This window comes from Bufo bufo, chromosome 4 (assembly GCF_905171765.1).
Source record: "Bufo bufo chromosome 4, aBufBuf1.1, whole genome shotgun sequence".
NCBI classification, from domain to species: Eukaryota; Metazoa; Chordata; class Amphibia; order Anura; family Bufonidae; genus Bufo; species Bufo bufo.
The window spans coordinates 309,992,073-310,012,644 of NC_053392.1; the positions used below are offsets into that span (position 1 = coordinate 309,992,073).

The 20,572-nt window shown below is 43.4% G+C and overlaps 1 protein-coding gene across 3 annotated transcripts in view; it reads right to left on the reverse strand.

The window, feature by feature from the left end:
* The window catches only part of MAP3K7 (mitogen-activated protein kinase kinase kinase 7), a 91,736-nt gene extending 91,087 nt beyond the window's left edge, over positions 1-649 (reverse strand). For all 3 annotated transcript variants that reach the window (XR_005778313.1, XM_040428772.1, XM_040428771.1), the window contains exon 1: positions 246-649. Coding sequence is in view for 2 of the 3 variants with exons in the window: in XM_040428772.1 (XP_040284706.1) it covers positions 246-332 (87 nt within the window). In the remaining variant the exon portion in view is untranslated. The remainder of the gene's footprint in view (positions 1-245) is intronic.
* Positions 650-20,572: the final 19,923 nt, after the last annotated feature.

Here is a 20,572-nt window from a genome sequence, read left to right on the forward strand (position 1 = left end):
CCATACTGCAAAACGCGTTGCAGATCCTAAAGGGGTTGTCCAGCCTTTATCCTCAAGACTCATCAGCGATCAGTTAGAGATGACCAATCCTGATGATAAAGGGGTCCTGTAGCTGACAGGTAGGGACATTGCCTGCACCTGTGTAATCGGTCTCCTGCCCCCAACCGCAGACCTCCAGCATAGAAAAGGCCTGGAGCCCTGGACATGCACCTCTGCAGGTGACAGTGCCCCGTCCCCCAACTCACCTCTTCCACCTCGATCTCCTTGAAGTCGATCTCCTCAAAGTTCAGCACTGGAGGGGTTTCAATCATGTCAGCGGAAGAGGCAGACATGCCGTTCCCTCACCAAGCCAAACGGGACCTCGGCCGGATGCCGAGCACACAGGCAGTTACCGGACCCGGGATGAGCAGAAGGTCCGGGGCCACCATACACTCAGGCTTCACGGGCGGCCCCGGCCCTGCGATATCCAGGCGACCCCCAGTGGGCACCGCACTCGCGACCTGATAGACGGCAGAGACCGGGGGGCAAGCAGAAAGGGAGTTGCGCTGACACACTCCCGATCCGACCATACATGTAAACGTCGGAAGCTGCAAAGGCCGGGAGCACAGTAGCGGTGAAAGGGGCGGGGCGCCGCACGACGTCGTTCCCGTACGACACAGGAAGCAGGATTTTTTTTTTCTCTCTCCCCAGAAACTTTATTGAAAAGGCAACAAAAAGCAAATCTACAGTACAGGGGCTTAGGAGTACACGTCACGTGACTGATGAAACGTTCTGCAGAATACAAAAAGAAATGGACTTTGGTGTCATTTAGCCAGATTCTAATTCACTTTAAAAAAAAAAATGATGAAATGTTCTGCAGATAAGAAATGGATTGTAATTCACTTTGAAAAACTGTCATAAAGGGAAGACAAAAAAAAGCCATAATGATGTATAATATAACTGTTAATAATATACATAGGGTTGCCATCTTTCCCAACAGAAAATATGACCAAGTTAAGCCACACCCAAAGGGGGTGTGGTCATGGGCGTGACTTAACAAATCCTATTGTGGCCCCCAGTAATATTAATGCCCCCAGTAGTGCCCCCAGAATTAATAATGCTTACATTAGTGCCCCCAGTAATATTAATGCCACCATTAGTGCACCCCAGAATTAATGCCCCCATTAGTGCCGCACAGAATTAATAATGCCCCCATTAGTGCCCCCAGTAATAGTAATTCCCCCATTAGCTCCCCCCAGAATTAATACTGTTTACATTAGTGCCCCCAGTAATTTTAATGCCCCCATTAGTGCACCCCAGAATTAATGCCCCCCATTAGTGCCCCCCAGTAAGAGTAATGGCCCCGTTAGTGCCCCCTAGGATGAATAAAGCCCCCATTAGTGCCCCCCAGTTAGAATAATGCCCCCAATAGTGTCCCCCAGGAAGAATAATGCCTCCCTTTTGTGCCCCCCAAGAAGAATAATGCCACTTACAGGGAGTGCAGAATTATTAGGCAAATGAGTATTTTGACCACATCATCCTCTTTATGCATGTTGTCTTACTCCAAGCTGTATAGGCTCGAAAGCCTACTACCAATTAAGCATATTAGGTGATGTGCATCTCTGTAATGAGAAGGGGTGTGGTCTAATGACATCAACACCCTATACCAGGTGTGCATAATTATTAGGCAACTTCCTTTCCTTTGGCAAAATGGGTCAAAAGAAGGACTTGACAGGCTCAGAAAAGTCAAAAATAGTGAGATATCTTGCAGAGGGATGCAGCACTCTTAAAATTGCAAAGCTTCTGAAGCGTGATCATCGAACAATCAAGCGTTTCATTCAAAATAATCAACAGGGTCACAAGAAGCGTGTGGAAAAACCAAGGCGCAAAATAACTGCCCATGAACTGAGAAAAGTCAAGCGTGCAGCTGCCAAGATGCCACTTGCCACCAGTTTGGCCATATTTCAGAGCTGCAACATCACTGGAGTGCCCAAAAGCACAAGGTGTGCAATACTCAGAGACATGGCCAAGGTAAGAAAGGCTGAAAGACGACCACCACTGAACAAGACACACAAGCTGAAACGTCAAGACTGGGCCAAGAAATATCTCAAGACTGATTTTTCTAAGGTTTTATGGACTGATGAAATGAGAGTGAGTCTTGATGGGCCAGATGGATGGGCCCGTGGCTGGATTGGTAAAGGGCAGAGAGCTCCAGTCCGACTCAGACGCCAGCAAGGTGGAGGTGGAGTACTGGTTTGGGCTGGTATCATCAAAGATGAGCTTGTGGGGCCTTTTCGGGTTGAGGATGGAGTCAATCAAAACACTGACAGAATCCATGGATGGCAGGCTTTTGAGTGTCCTTGCAAAGAAAGGTGGCTATATTGGTCACTGATTTGTTTTTGTTTTGTTTTTGAATGTCAGAAATGTATATTTGTGAATGTTGAGATGTTATATTGGTTTCACTGGTAAAAATAAATAATTGAAATGGGTATATATTTGTTTTTTGTTAAGTTGCCTAATAATTATGCACAGTAATAGTCACCTGCACACACAGATATCCCCCTAAAATAGCTAAAACTAAAAACAAACTAAAAACTACTTCCAAAAATATTCAGCTTTGATATTAATGAGTTTTTTGGGTTCATTGAGAACATGGTTGTTGTTCAATAATAAAATTAATCCTCAAAAATACAACTTGCCTAATAATTCTGCACTCCCTGTATTAGTGCCTCCAGTTAGAATAATGCCACCCATTAGTGCCCCCCAGTTAGAATAATTCCCCCATTAGTGCCCCCAGTTAAAATAATGCCCCCATTAGTGCCCCCAGTCTGCTACTGCAAAAAATAAAACAATCACCTCCTCCATTTGCTCGTGCTGCGGTGAATGCCCCCTGCTGACTGGAAGCTCAGGACAGGACCTGTGCTCCAGCGTCATGACGTCTCACAGGTCCTGTCCTGCACATCCAGTCAGCAGCGAGAGCTAATGGAGGAGGTGAGTGTTTTTTTTGTCTTTTAAATTAACATGGTGGGGGGGGGGGGGGTAAAGGCTGCACTAATGAGCATTCCACAATGGAAACACTCATTAGTAGCAGTCCGCACTGGAAAATACCAGCAATTATCATTGACAGTAGAAAAACTGTAGGCAAACTCTGCAGAGAAGACTTGTGGCTCAAGAAGTCATCATGATGGTCTGAACCGGATGACAAGAAAAGAGAACAACTGCGTGGAAGACACCACTAAATGTAAATGTTTATTTTGTTGCTGACTGTGCCTGATGAGTGCTGTAGTTACCCTTGTGGTCCACAGCGTGATGATAGGTGGTAGCACTCTCTTCTGTGAAATGGGAATTCCCAGCATACCCTTACAACAGTTCAGGCCACACTGGAACTTGTAGTTTGACGTAGAACATGGTTGGACCAGCCTGACTATGCAAATGATATCTGTATTGAACTGTTTTTGATCTGGTACTGTATATACACCATATGTGAGTCTGACTAGTGTTGAGCGAAGTGCGCTTCGAATCCTAGATCGGACCTGTATCGTAAAGCATTCAAATGTATGGGCTTAGCGGATGTGAAATTCATTATGTCCGAAGTCTTGCGAGACTTCGTGGAATAACTTCGGACTTTGATTATCTACCTTGAAAACCATTTTAAAACTGGTACCTGGGTACCGGAGACGACTTTGGATCCCAGTTTTAAAATGGTTTTCAAGTTGAATATTCAAAGTCCGAAGTTATTCAATGAAGTCTCGCGAGACTTTGGACATAACAAATGTCACCTCCGCGGAGCCCATACATTGGAATACTGTACGATACAGGTGTCTGAACAGCATTCAAATGAAGTTTTGAACAAAGGGACTTTGGATCTATGATCTGAAGCGCACTTCGCTGAACACTAATTCTGCCATTGTATTTATGTATGAGCTTGGTTCTGGTGCTGTATATATGGACTCTCTTTATGCAATGAGTAGAGATGAGCGAATTTCATATTTTGAAATTCGTTCACGCTTCGTTTACTGATAAAAGGTGAATTGCGTTATGGATTCCGTTATGACGGACCATAATGCAATTCTATGACGGAATGCATAACGGAATGCCTTTAGAGGCATTCCGTTATTCCTTCCCTCATAATAGAAGTCTATGGGCTGCAAAACAAATCCGTCCCGTTTCCGTTATGCTGGAGAGAACTCCCCTGCATAATGGAAACCGGACAAATCCGTTATGCTGGCCATAGACTTCTATGATGACGGAATGAATAACGGAATGCCTCTAAAGACATTCCGTTATGCATTCCGTCATAGAATTGCTTTATGGTCCGTGGTAATGGAATCCGTGACGCAATTCACCTTTTACCCATAAACGAAGCGTGAACGAATTTCATAACCTGAAATTCGCTCATCTCTAGTAATGAGCTTGTATAGCACCACATCTATGGTACTATTGTATCTTAAATAGTAGATTAGTCATGCAGTATTATGTAAACCACGCCCCTCAAGAAGGCCACTCCCATTTGAGTATCATCCTGTGAAGGGCTCACCCAGCTTGACATCCTGCTGGCACGGAGGATGAAAGGACGCTGCCCGCGAGAACATAGGTTACCTTCACACAACAGTGAAAACAATGGTTGTTAAAACTGCCAAACAGTCATTTTTAATGGTAGTTTGTTCACAAATGCTTGTCTGAAAAATGGCCATTAAAAGTGTCCCCCTTAAATTGTATGGGGGCTGCCTGTCCATGAAAATGAACAAAATAGGAGTTCTCCTATTTTTTGATGGCCATTATTCACAGCTGTTAAAAAATGGCTGTGTGAATAGAACCATAGACTGCAATGGTTCTGAAAATGGCTGAGCAGCGACCATTACAAAAATGGCCGTCACGTGGCTGTTTTTCACTGGCGTGTGAATGTACCCTTACAGTCTACAAGGGAAGGCAGGAGAAGAAGACACCAGGTGAAGGTAGAAGCTGCTCATCTGACTTGTGGTAGCGGGGTAATTGTAGGATGTAGGCTTTCCTCAGGAAGTGCGTTTTCAGGTTGCTTCTGAAAGTTCGGACGTTGGGAGACAGTCTGCTGTGCTGCAGTAGTGATGATGCGTGTGGTGATGTATCGGGAATGTCAATCAGAAATAGAAGGAGGGGACAGGTTGTGGATGGACTTGTATATTATTTTTTGTATTTTGAACTGAATTTGCTGGGCAATGGGGAGCCAGTGAAGTGGGAAAAAGGTGATCCAGAAAAGGACTATGTCTCTGATGCCAAGGGACAAGAGAGTTTTTGACAGAGTTGACTGTCCTAGGTAGAGGACATGTCTAGAAGGAGAAACAGGGAGAAATGCAATGATGTGTTGTCCATGATGACATCACACCCGTTATAATATGACCTGAACATTATGAGGGTGGAACTAGAGCCAGCCTTTTTATAAACTAACAGGAGGACATTCTGTATTATACATCCCCTTAAAGCAAATCTGACACCACAAACTTGGACTATTATCTACAGTAATACACGAGTAGTGCTACAGATAAGGAGTCCAGATCACTATTGTTTATTTTCCTCCTGCCCTCTGTTTCCCCGCTCTTAGCCTGTAAAGCTATTCTGAATTACTTTGTCGGGACTGCTGTGCATGCGTATATGAGTCCTTGTCTGTACGTTAGCACAGCAGTCGGGACTATGTATTTCAGCATAGCTTTGAGCGCTGGCTATGGGTAGACGTGCATGCGTATATGAGCCCTCGCCTGTACGTTAGCACAGCAGTCGGGACTATGTATTTCAGCACAGCTTTGAGCGCTGACTATGGGTAGACGTGCATGCGTATATGAGTCCTCGCCTGTACATTAGCACAGCAGTCGGGACTATGTATTTCAGCATAGCTTTGAGCGCTGGCTATGGGTAGACGTGCATGCGTATATGAGTCCTCGCCTGTACGTTAGCACAGCAGTCGGGACTATGTATTTCAGCACAGCTTTGATCGCTGGCTATGGGTAGACGTGCATGCGTATATGAGTCCTCGCCTGTACGTTAGCACAGCAGTCGGGACTATGTATTTCAGCACAGCTTTGAGCGCTGACTATGGGTAGACGTGCATGTGTATATGAGCCCTCGCCTGTACGTTAGCACAGCAGTCGGGACTATGTATTTCAGCACAGCTTTGAGCGCTGACTATGGGTAGACGTGCATGCGTATATGAGTCCTTGTCTGTACGTTAGCACAGCAGTCGGGACTATGTATTTCAGCACAGCTTTGAGCGCTGACTATGGGTAGACGTGCATGCGTATATGAGTCCTCGCCTGTACGTTAGCACAGCAGTCGGGACTATGTATTTCAGCACAGCTTTGAGCGCTGACTATGGGTAGACGTGCATGCGTATATGAGTCCTTGTCTGTACGTTAGCACAGCAGTCGGGACTATGTATTTCAGCACAGCTTTGAGCGCTGACTATGGGTAGACGTGCATGCTTATATGAGTCCTCGCCTGTACGTTAGCACGGCAGTCAGGACTAGGAATTTCAGCACAGCTTTGAGCGCTGACTATGGGTAGACGTGCATGCTTATATGAGTCCTCGCCTGTACGTTAGCACAGCAGTCGGGACTATGTATTTCAGCACAGCTTTGAGCGCTGACTATGGGTAGACGTGCATGCGTATATGAGTCCTCGCCTGTACGTTAGCACAGCAGTCGGGACTATGTATTTCAGCACAGCTTTGAGCGCTGACTATGGGTAGACGTGCATGCGTATATGAGTCCTTGTCTGTACGTTAGCACAGCAGTCGGGACTATGTATTTCAGCATAGCTTTGAGCGCTGGATATGGGTAGACGTGCATGCGTATATGAGTCCTCGCCTGTACGTTAGCATAGCAGTCGGGACTATGTATTTCAGCACAGCTTTGGGCGCTGACTATGGGTAGACGGCCGGTTGAAAAATAAAAAATTACTATATGGACTCCTTATTTGTAGTACTGCTTATGTATTAATGCAGAATATACTGGTGACAGAATTCTTTTAAAGGTTTTTTCCAGTTTAACCCCTGCCTGACATGTGATGTAGTAGAATGTCACATGGGTCTTTAAAGATGGCTCCCGTTCCGGAATGTAGAAACCGGGCGCCTGCTGTTTTGTTGTGTAATGCAGATCGCGGACATTTAACCTCTCAGATGCCATGGTCAATTTTATCTGCTGAAACCGCCTTCCATTGGTTTCAGTGGGAGTCCACGCTGCCATTCGTACAGCTGTGGACTATTTCCATCCAGTTTCCCAGACCATGCAATGTCCTATCTTGCTGTGGTTTCCATGTGAACACCACTGGAAACCTCAACAAGTGTTTTCTTGTGGATAAACCCCATTAACTCTTAGAGGACCGGGCTATTTTCTGTTTTTGTGTTTTCTTTTTTCACTCCCCACCTTCCCAGATTTAAAACTTTTTTATTTTTAAGTTCACATAGCCTTATAAGGGCTTATTTTTTGAGGGAGAAGTTGTACTTTCTAATGGCACCATTTACGGTTGCATACAATGTAGTGGGTAGTAGAAAAAATTTCCAAATTGGGTGGAATTTGAAAACAAGCCACAATTCTGCCACAATTTTGTTTTTTTGCGGTGTTCACTATGTGGTAAAATTAATCTGTTACCTTCAGTCTTCAGCTCAGTAGGATTACAATGATACCATACTTGTGAAGTTTTTCTTGTGTTTTAATACTGAAAATAAAATAAAAACCTTGGAAAAAAAATTTCCATCACCATATTCTGACTCTTATAACTTTTTTGTAGTTATGCATATGGATCTGTGTGAGGGCTCCCCTTTTGTGGAGTGATCTGTAATTTTCAGTGATAAGTGCCCCCAGTTAGAATAATGCCCCCAATAGTGCCCCCCAGGAAGAATAATGCCTCCCATTTGTGCCCCCAGGAAGAATAATGCTCCTATTAGTGCCCCCCAAGAAGAATAATGCCACTTACAGGGAGTGCAGAATTATTAGGCAAATGAGTATTTTGACCACATCATCCTCTTTATGGATGTTGTCTTACTCCAAGCTGTATAGGCTCGAAAGCCTATTACCAATTAAGCATATTAGGTGATGTGCATCTTTGTAATGAGAAGGGGTGTGGTCTAATGACATCAACACCCTATATTAGGTGTGCATAATTATTAGGATACTTCCTTTCCTTTGGCAAAATGGGTCAAAAGAAGGACTTGACAGGCTCAGAAAAGTCAAAAATAGTGAGATATCTTGCAGATAGGGATGCAGCACTCTTAAAATTGCAAAGCTTCTGAAGCGTGATCATCGAACAATCAAGCGTTTCATTCAAAATAGTCAACAGGGTCGCAAGAAGCGTGTGGAAAAACCAAGGCGCAAAATAACTGCCCATGAACTGAGAAAAGTCAAGCGTGCAGCTGCCAAGATGCCACTTGCCACCAGTTTGGCCATATTTCAGAGCTGCAACATCACTGGAGTGCCCAAAAGCACAAGGTGTGCAATACTCAGAGACATGGCCAAGGTAAGAAAGGCTGAAAGACGACCACCACTGAACAAGACACACAAGCTGAAACGTCAAGACTGGGCCAAGAAATATCTCAAGACTGATTTTTCTAAGGTTTTATGGACTGATGAAATGAGAGTGAGTCTTGATGGGCCAGATGGATGGGCCCGTGGCTGGATTGGTAAAGGGCAGAGAGCTCCAGTCCGACTCAGACGCCAGCAAGGTGGAGGTGGAGTACTGGTTTGGGCTGGTATCATCAAAGATGAGCTTGTGGGGCCTTTTCGGGTTGAGGATGGAGTCAAGCTCAACTCCCAGTCCTACTGCCAGTTTCTGGAAGACACCTTCTTCAAGCAGTGGTACAGGAAGAAGTCTGCATCCTTCAAGAAAAACATGATTTTCATGCAGGACAATGCTCCATCACACGCGTCCAAGTACTCCACAGCGTGGCTGGCAAGAAAGGGTATAAAAGAAGAAAATCTAATGACATGGCCTCCTTGTTCACCTGATCTGAACCCCATTGAGAACCTGTGGTCCATCATCAAATGTGAGATTTACAAGGAGGGAAAACAGTACACCTCTCTGAACAGTGTCTGGGAGGCTGTGGTTGCTGCTGCACGCAATGTTGATGGTGAACAGATCAAAACACTGACAGAATCCATGGATGGCAGGCTTTTGAGTGTCCTTGCAAAGAAAGGTGGCTATATTGGTCACTGATTTGTTTTTGTTTTGTTTTTGAATGTCAGAAATGTATATTTGTGAATGTTAAATGATGTTATATTGGTTTCACTGGTAAAAATAAATAATTGAAATGGGTATATATTTGTTTTTTGTTAAGTTGCCTAATAATTATGCACAATAATAGTCACCTGCACACACAGATATCCCCCTAAAATAGCTAAAACTAAAAACAAACTAAAAACTACTTCCAAAAATATTCAGCTTTGATATTAATGAGTTTTTTGGGTTCATTGAGAACATGGTTGTTGTTCAATAATAAAATTAATCCTCAAAAATACAACTTGCCTAATAATTCTGCGCTCCCTGTATTAGTGCCTCCAGTTAGAATAATGCCACCCATTAGTGCCCCCCAGTTAGAATAATTCCCCCATTAGTGCCCCCAGTTAAAATAATGCCCCCATTAGTGCCCCCAGTCTGCTACTGCAAAAAATAAAACAATCACCTCCTCCATTTGCTCGTGCTGCGGTGAATGCCCCCTGCTGACTGGAAGCTCAGGACAGGACCTGTGCTCCAGCGTCATGACGTCTCACAGGTCCTGTCCTGCACATCCAGTCAGCAGCGAGAGCAAATGGAGGAGGTGAGTGTTTTTTTTGTCTTTTAAATTAACATGGTGGGGGGGGGGGGGGGGGTAAAGGCTGCACTAATGAGCATTCCACAATGGAAACACTCATTAGTAGCAGTCCGCACTGGAAAATACCAGCAATTAACATTGCCAGTAGAAAAACTGTAGGCAAACTCTGCAGAGAAGACTTGTGGCTCAAGAAGTCATCATGATGGTCTGAACCGGATGACAAGAAAAGAGAACAACTGCGTGGAAGACACCACTAAATGTAAATGTTTATTTTGTTGCTGACTGTGCCTGATGAGTGCTGTAGTTACCCTTGTGGTCCACAGCGTGATGATAGGTGGTAGCACTCTCTTCTGTGAAATGGGAATTCCCAGCATACCCTTACAACAGTTCAGGCCACACTGGAACTTGTAGTTTGACGTAGAACATGGTTGGACCAGCCTGACTATGCAAATGATATCTGTATTGAACTGTTTTTGATCTGGTACTGTATATACACCATATGTGAGTCTGACTAGTGTTGAGCGAAGTGCGCTTCGAATCCTAGATCCGACCTGTATCGTAAAGCATTCAAATGTATGGGCTTAGCGGATGTGAAATTCATTATGTCCGAAGTCTTGCGAGACTTCGTGGAATAACTTCGGACTTTGATTATCTACCTTGGAAACCATTTTAAAACTGGTACCTGGGTACCGGAGACGACTTTGGATCCCAGTTTTAAAATGGTTTTCAAGTTGAATATTCAAAGTCCGAAGTTATTCAATGAAGTCTCGCGAGACTTTGGACATAACAAATGTCACCTCCGCGGAGCCCATACATTGGAATACTGTACGATACAGGTGTCTGAACAGCATTCAAATGAAGTTTTGAACAAAGGGACTGTGGATCTATGATCTGAAGCGCACTTCGCTGAACACTAATTCTGCCATTGTATTTATGTATGAGCTTGGTTCTGGTGCTGTATATATGGACTCTCCTTATGCAATGAGTAGAGATGAGCGAATTTCATATTTTGAAATTCGTTCACGCTTCGTTTACTGATAAAAGGTGAATTGCGTTATGGATTCCGTTATGACGGACCATAATGCAATTCTATGACGGAATGCATAACGGAATGCCTTTAGAGGCATTCCGTTATTCCTTCCCTCATAATAGAAGTCTATGGGCTGCAAAACAAATCCGTCCCGTTTCCGTTATGCTGGAGAGAACTCCCCTGCATAATGGAAACCGGACAAATCCGTTATGCTGGCCATAGACTTCTATGATGACGGAATGAATAACGGAATGCCTCTAAAGACATTCCGTTATGCATTCCGTCATAGAATTGCTTTATGGTCCGTGGTAATGGAATCCGTGACGCAATTCACCTTTTACCCATAAACGAAGCGTGAACGAATTTCATAACCTGAAATTCGCTCATCTCTAGTAATGAGCTTGTATAGCACCACATCTATGGTACTATTGTATCTTAAATAGTAGATTAGTCATGCAGTATTATGTAAACCACGCCCCTCAAGAAGGCCACTCCCGTTTGAGTATCATCCTGTGAAGGGCTCACCCAGCTTGACATCCTGCTGGCACGGAGGATGAAAGGACCCTGCCCGCGAGAACATAGGTTACCTTCACACAACAGTGAAAACAATGGTTGTTAAAACTGCCAAACAGTCATTTTTAATGGTAGTTTGTTCACAAATGCTTGTCTGAAAAATGATGGCCATTATTCACAGCTGTTAAAAAATGGCTGTGTGAATAGAACCATAGACTGCAATGGTTCTGAAAATGTAAGTAGAAAGACTGAGCACTCTCCAGCTGGACCAAGTGAAGACCAAGAACAAATATATATAATATAAGAACAATTTATTAGTGGAAAATTGATAAATAGCCCTGAACTTATAGCAATAAAATATCAAATACAATGCTAATATAAAATGATGTAGTACCCAAATAGCGAATTAGAATGTAATAATAACACCTGCATAAATACAATAATATAACATAGACAATGCTAAAAAGAGATAAAAAAGGGCAACTATGGTAATATAAATGGTATAAAAGACAATATAAAATGTAGAAGTAGTTTATATATTCGATATGTATTCAGTATATATTCGATGAACCACTACACAGTCCAGTGAAGAAATATGCCAGGTATAATGTCCGATGATAAAAGCGGATAAATGTCCCTGTATTTAAAGAGATAGATTCGCTTGTATAGGAACAAATCAACGTACAGTCTAGTAATAGGAATGCACCTGTTATATGCCGTCTGTTGTGAGTATAACCGTGGCGTCCCACGAGGCTCACTGAATCAGATTAGGCAATACCTGGGTCTAGTCGCTTGCTCAAGGTGGTCATGTAGCTCTCAGCATGAGAGATCTCTTGGTAGCTTTTCACCGATCTTGCAAGCCTGGACCTAGTTGGTAATTATCAAGGCGTCTTACTTTGTTCGTATTTGCACGGTGTCACTGTTCCGGCAAAGTTAGGATCCAATTGTCGGGATGTTAGGGTCTCATAAATGTTCATCAGCTGATGTCCAAAGTGTACAGAAACCAAACGCGTTTCGGGGTCCTTTCCTGGCCCCTTCCTCAGTGGTGGTCTGTAAGAGGGGTTTAATCCTCCTTTTATACCCAACATCCCTTAAAGTAAGGTGGAGCGAAAATATGGTAGTGGATCTGGTCATACATAAATCCTGGCATGGATCAGTCCAGATAATTGTTCTTTTTATACAGAGAAGTGTTGTTTTTGCCATCATTCTAAGTAATCATGTTGTCTGGCATAACTCAACTATAGTCATCACATTGTCTGGCATATTTCGATTTTCAACTCTAGTTTCAGCAAATCATGTTATCTAGCATTTCTCAAGTTTATTATACAATATTTTCATGTGCGTTAGCAATGCGGTTTCTTGCGGTTTTTCCCAGTGCATATGCGTTTTGTTGTCCTTTATATATAGGAGTATAAATTATATTATTTTTCGTTTGTTTTACATCATAGCATACTATTTGGCTAAAAATAAAAAATAAAAAGAATATACAATTATAATATACATTTTTATAAAAGATATAAGATATAAAATTTAAAATATAAAATATGTGTTAAAATGTGTATATCATTATCCATGAACTATACATATGTGAAGGCACAGACATACATATTAAATATAATATCACAAACACTTTATTATATTATAAGAAAAAATTTATATAAAATATGACAATATGACAATATTTAAAAAGTATTTGAAAAGATTAATACGGACTATCTTAAAACGGTGTTGAAAGCTGTATTTCATGATCCCTATTTATAGCCAATTTGTAACTTGATTGTAGAGTCTTGAATGCCGAATCTGAACTGTTCGGCTTTCTATAACACATTCCCGTGGGGGTGGTGGCCCCCCTCCCGATGTGGCCCAGAGGTGGAATCAATACCCACTCTGGTCCGCCTCTGGTGGGCGGCCACCATTCTTTTACTCTCCTCTCCGATGACTCTACAATCAAGTTACAAATTGGCTATAAATAGGGATCATGAAATACAGCTTTCAACACCGTTTTAAGATAGTCCGTATTAATCTTTTCAAATACTTTTTAAATATTGTCATATTTTATATAAATTTTTTCTTATAATATAATAAAGTGTTTGTGATATTATATTTAAAATGTATGTCTGTGCCTTCACATATGTATAGTTCATGGATAATGATATACACATTTTAACACATATTTTATATTTTAAATTTTATATCTTATATCTTTTATAAAAATGTATATTATAATTGTATATTCTTTTTATTTTTTATTTTTAGCCAAATAGTATGCTATGATGTAAAACAAACGAAAAATAATATAATTTATACTCCTATATATAAAGGACAACAAAACGCATATGCACTGGGAAAAACCGCATCTGCGTTTTGTAAAGCAAGAAACCGCATTGCTAACGCACATGAAAATATTGTATAATAAACTTGAGAAATGCTAGATAACATGATTTGCTGAAACTAGAGTTGAAAATCGAAATATGCCAGACAATGTGATGACTATAGTTGAGTTATGCCAGACAACATGATTACTTAGAATGATGGCAAAAACAACACTTCTCTGTATAAAAAGAACAATTATCTGGACTGATCCATGCCAGGATTTATGTATGACCAGATCCACTACCATATTTTCGCTCCACCTTACTTTAAGGGATGTTGGGTATAAAAGGAGGATTAAACCCCTCTTACAGACCACCACTGAGGAAGGGGCCAGGAAAGGACCCCGAAACGCGTTTGGTTTCTGTACACTTTGGACATCAGCTGATGAACATTTATGAGACCCTAACATCCCGACAATTGGATCCTAACTTTGCCGGAACAGTGACACCGTGCAAATACGAACAAAGTAAGACGCCTTGATAATTACCAACTAGGTCCAGGCTTGCAAGATCGGTGAAAAGCTACCAAGAGATCTCTCATGCTGAGAGCTACATGACCACCTTGAGCAAGCGACTAGACCCAGGTATTGCCTAATCTGATTCAGTGAGCCTCGTGGGACGCCACGGTTATACTCACAACAGACGGCATATAACAGGTGCATTCCTATTACTAGACTGTACGTTGATTTGTTCCTATACAAGCGAATCTATCTCTTTAAATACAGGGACATTTATCCGCTTTTATCATCGGACATTATACCTGGCATATTTCTTCACTGGACTGTGTAGTGGTTCATCGAATATATACTGAATACATATCGAATATATAAACCACTTCTACATTTTATATTGTCTTTTATACCATTTATATTACCATAGTTGCCCTTTTTTATCTCTTTTTAGCATTGTCTATGTTATATTATTGTATTTATGCAGGTGTTATTATTACATTCTAATTCGCTATTTGGGTACTACATCATTTTATATTAGCATTGTATTTGATATTTTATTGCTATAAGTTCAGGGCTATTTATCAATTTTCCACTAATAAATTGTTCTTATATTATATATATTTGTTCTTGGTCTTCACTTGGTCCAGCTGGAGAGTGCTCAGTCTTTCTACTTACATATACCTTAAATCCCCTTTATGACTGGGTGAGTCATAGCAGACTTAGCAGCACCCACTTCCACAGCTGTGTACAGAGTGAGCCACCATACCTTAATTGCATGGTTCTGAAAATGGCTGTGCAGCGACCATTACAAAAATGGCCGTCACGTGGCTGTTTTTCACTGGCATGTGAATGTGCCCTTACAGTCTACAAGTGAAGGCAGGAGAAGAAGACACCAGGTGAAGGTAGAAGCTGCTCATCTGACTTGTGGTAGCGGGGTAATTGTAGGATGTAGGCTTTCCTCAGGAAGTGCGTTTTCAGGTTGCTTCTGAAAGTTCGGACGTTGGGAGACAGTCTGCTGTGCTGCAGTAGTGATGATGCGTGTGGTGATGTATCGGGAATGTCAATCAGAAATAGAAGGAGGGGACAGGTTGTGGATGGACTTGTATATTATTTTTTGTATTTTGAACTGAATTTGCTGGGCAATGGGGAGCCAGTGAAGTGGGAAAAAGGTGATCCAGAAAAGGACTATGTCTCTGATGCCAAGGGACAAGAGAGTTTTTGACAGAGTTGACTGTCCTAGGTAGAGGACATGTCTAGAAGGAGAAGCAGGGAGAAAGGGAGAAGCAGGGAGAAATGCAATGATGTGTTGTCCATGATGACATCACACCCGTTATAATATGACCTGAACATTATGAGGGTGGAACTAGAGCCAGCCTTTTTATAAAATAACAGGAGGACATTCTGTATTATACATCCCCTGTATTATACATCCCCCATTCTGTATTATACATCCCCTTAAAGCAAATCTGACACCACAAACTTGGACTATTATCTACAGTAATACACGAGTAGTGCTACAGATAAGGAGTCCAGATCACTATTGTTTATTTTCCTCCTGCCCTCTGTTTCCCCGCTCTTAGCCTGTAAAGCTATTCTGAATTACTTTGTCGGGACTGCTGTGCATGCGTATATGAGTCCTCGCCTGTACGTTAGCACAGCAGTCGGGACTATGTATTTCAGCACAGCTTTGAGCGCTGACTATGGGTAGACGTGCATGCGTATACGAGTCCTCGCCTGTACGTTAGCACAGCAGTCGGGACTATGTATTTCAGCACAGCTTTGAGCGCTGACTATGGGTAGACGTGCATGCGTATATGAGTCCTCGCCTGTACATTAGCACAGCAGTCGGGACTATGTATTTCAGCATAGCTTTGAGCGCTGGCTATGGGTAGACTTGCATGCGAATATGAGTCCTCGCCTGTACGTTAGCACAGCAGTCGGGACTATGTATTTCAGCACAGCTTTGAGCGCTGACTATGGGTAGATGTGCATGCGTATATGAGTCATTGTTTGTACGTTAGCACAGCAGTCGGGACTATGTATTTCAGCATAGCTTTGAGCGCTGGCAATGGGTAGACGTGCAAGCGTATATGTGTCCTCGCCTGTACGTTAGCACAGCAGTCGGGACTATGTATATTAGCACAGCTTTGAGCGCTGACTATGGGTAGACGTGCATGTGTATATGAGCCATCGCCTGTACGTTAGCACAGCAGTCGGGACTATGTATTTCAGCACAGCTTTGAGCGCTATCTATGGGTAGACGTGCATGCGTATATGAGTCCTCGCCTGTACGTTAGCACAGCAGTCGGGACTATGTATTTCAGCACAGCTTTGAGCGCTGACTATGGGTAGACAAGCATGCGTTTATGAGTCCTCGCCTGTACATTAGCACAGCAGTCGGGACTATGTATTTCAGCATAGCTTTGAGCGCTGGCTATGGGTAGACGTGCATGCGTATATGAGTCCTCGCCTGTACGTTAGCACAGCAGTCGGGACTATGTATTTCAGCACAGCTTTGAGCGCTGACTATGGGTAGATGTGCATGCGTATATGAGTCCTTGTCTGTACGTTAGCACAGCAGTCGGGACTATGTATTTCAGCATAGCTTTGAGCGCTGGCTATGGGTAGACGTGCATGCGTATATGAGTCCTCGCCTGTACGTTAGCACAGCAGTCGGGACTATGTATTTCAGCACAGCTTTGAGCGCTGACTATGGGTAGACGTGCATGCGTATATGAGCCCTCGTCTGTACGTTAGCACAGCAGTCGGGACTATGTATTTAAGCACAGCTTTGAGCGCTGACTATGGGTAGACGTGCATGCGTATATGAGTCCTTGTCTGTACGTTAGCACAGCAGTCGGGACTATGTATTTCAGCACAGCTTTGAGCGCTGACTATGGGTAGACGTGCATGCGTATATGAGTCCTCTCCTGTACGTTAGCACAGCAGTCGGGACTATGTATTTCAGCACAGCTTTGAGCGCTGACTATGGGTAGACGTGCATGCGTATATGAGTCCTTGTCTGTACGTTAGCACAGCAGTCGGGACTATGTATTTCAGCACAGCTTTGAGTGCTGACTATGGGTAGATGTGCATGCTTATATGAGTCCTCGCCTGTACGTTAGCACGGCAGTCGGGACTATGTATTTCAGCACAGCTTTGAGCGCTGACTATGGGTAGACGTGCATGCGTATATGAGTCCTTGTCTGTACGTTAGCACAGCAGTCGGGACTATGTATTTCAGCACAGCTTTGAGCGCTGACTATGGGTAGACGTGCATGCTTATATGAGTCCTCGCCTGTACGTTAGCACGGCAGTCGGGACTATGTATTTCAGCACAGCTTTGAGCGCTGACTATGGGTAGACGTGCATGCGTATATGAGTCCTCACCTGTACGTTAGCACGGCAGTCGGGACTATGTATTTCAGCACAGTTTTGAGCGCTGACTATGGGTAGACGTGCATGCGTATATGAGTCCTTGTCTGTACGTTAACACAGCAGTCGGGACTATGTATTTCAGCACAGCTTTGAGCGCTGACTATGGGTAGACGTGCATGCGTATATGAGTCCTCGCCTGTACGTTAGCATAGCAGTCGGGACTATGTATTTCAGCACAGCTTTGAGCGCTGACTATGGGTAGAGGTGCATGCGTATATGAGTCCTCGCCTGTACGTTAGCACAGCAGTCGGGACTATGTATTTCAGCACAGCTTTGAGCGCTGACTATGGGTAGACGTGCATGCGTATATGAGTCCTCGCCTGTACATTAGCACAGCAGTCGGGACTATGTATTTCAGCACAGCTTTGAGCGCTCACTATGGGTAGACGTGCATGCGTATATGAGTCCTTGTCTGTACGTTAGCACAGCAGTCGGGACTATGTATTTCAGCACAGCTTTGAGCGCTGACTATGGGTAGACGTGCATGCTTATATGAGTCCTCGCCTGTACGTTAGCACGGCAGTCGGGACTATGTATTTCAGCACAGCTTTGAGCGCTGACTATAGGTAGACGTGCATGCTTATATGAGTCCTCGCCTGTACGTTAGCACAGCAGTCAGGACTATGTATTTCAGAACAGCTTTGAGCGCTGACTATGGGTAGACGTGCATGCGTATATGAGTCCTCGCCTGTACGTTAGGACAGCAGTCGGGACTATGTATTTCAGCACAGCTTTGAGCGCTGACTATGGGTAGACGTGCATGCGTATATGAGTCCTTGTCTGTACGTTAGCAATGCAGTCGGGACTATGAATTTCAGCACATCTTTGAGCGCTGACTGTGGGTAGACGTGCATGCTTATATGAGTCCTCGCCTGTACGTTAGCACAGCAGTCGGGACTATGTATTTCAGCACAGCTTTGAGCGCTGACTATGGGTAGACGTGCATGCGTATATGAGTCCTCGCCTGTACGTTAGCACAGCAGTCGGGGCTATGTATTTCAGCACAGCTTTGAGCGCTGACTATGGGTAGACGTGCATGCGTATATGAGTCCTCACCTGTACGTTAGCACGGCAGTCAGGACTATGTATTTCAGCACAGCTTTGAACGCTGACTATGGGTAGACGTGCATGCGTATATGAGTCCTTGTCTGTACGTTAGCACAGCAGTCGGGACTATGTATTTCAGCACAGCTTTGAGCGCTGACTATGGGTAGACGTGCATGCGTATATGAGTCCTCGCCTGTACGTTAGCACAGCAGTCGGGACTATGTATTTCAGCACAGCTTTGAGCGCTGACTATGGGTAGACGTGCATGCGTATATGAGTCCTTGTCTGTACGTTAGCACAGCAGTCGGGACTATGTATTTCAGCACAGCTTTGAGCACTGACTATGGGTAGACGTGCATGCGTATATGAGTCCTCGCCTGTACGTTAGCACAGCAGTCGGGACTATGTATTTCAGCACAGCTTTGAGCGCTGACTATGGGTAGACGTGCATGCGTATATGAGTCCTCGCCTGTACGTTAGCACAGCAGTCGGGACTATGTATTTCAGCACAGCTTTGAGCGCTGACTATGGGTAGATGTGCATGCGTATATGAGTCCTCGCCTGTACGTTAGCACAGCAGTCGGGACTATGTATTTCAGCATAGCTTTGAACGCTGGATATGGGTAGACGTGCATGCGTATATGAGTCCTCGCCTGTACGTTAGCACAGCAGTCGGGACTATGTATTTCAGCATAGCTTTGAGCGCTGGCTATGGGTAGACGTGCATGCGTATATGAGTCCTCGCCTGTACGTTAGCACAGCAGTCGGGACTATGTATTTCAGCACAGCTTTGAGCGCTGACTATGGGTAGACGTGCATGCGTATATGAGTCCTCTCCTGTACGTTAGCACAGCAGTCGGGACTATGTATTTCAGCATAGCTTTGAGCGCTGGATATGGGTAGACGTGCATGCGTATATGAGTCCTCGCCTGTACGTTAGCACAGCAGTCGGGACTATGTATTTCAGCACAGCTTTGGGCGCTGACTATGGGTAGACGGCCGGTTGAAAAATAAAAAATTACTATATGGACTCCTTATTTGTAGTACTGCTTATGTATTAATGCAGAATATACTGGTGACAGATTCCTTTTAAAGGTTTTTTCCAGTTTAACCCCTGCCTGACATGTGATGTAGTAGAATGTCACATGGGTCTTTAAAGATGGCTCCCGTTCCGGAATGTAGAAACCGGGCGCCTGCTGTTTTGTTGTGTAATGCAGATCGCGGACATTTAACCTCTCAGATGCCATGGTCAATTTTATCTGCTGAAACCGCCTTCCATTGGTTTCAGTGGGAGTCCACGCTGCCATTCGTACAGCTGTGGACTATTTCCATCCAGTTTCCCAGACCATGCAATGTCCTATCTTGCTGTGGTTTCCATGTGAACACCACTGGAAACCTCAACAAGTGTTTTCTTGTGGATAAACCCCATTAACTCTTAGAGGACCGGGCTATTTTCTGTTTTTGTGTTTTCTTTTTTCACTCCCCACCTTCCCAGATTTAAAACTTTTTTATTTTTAAGTTCACATAGCCTTATAAGGGCTTATTTTTTGAGGGAGAAGTTGTACTTTCTAATGGCACCATTTACGGTTGCATACAATGTAGTGGGTAGTAGAAAAAATTTCCAAATTGGGTGGAATTTGAAAACAAGCCACAATTCTGCCACAATTTTTATTTTTTTTTGCGGTGTTCACTATGCGGTAAAATTAATCTGTTACCTTCAGTCTTCAGCTCAGTAGGATTACAATGATACCATACTTGTGAAGTTTTTCTTGTGTTTTAATACTGAAAATAAAATAAAAACCTTTGAATTTTTTTTTCCATCACCATATTCTGACTCTTATAACTTTTTTGTAGTTATGCATATGGATCTGTTTGAGGGCTCCCCTTTTGTGGAGTGATCTGTAATTTTCAGTGATAAGTGTGTGTGACTTTTTGATCCCTTTTTATAAAAATTTTTTGGAGGGTT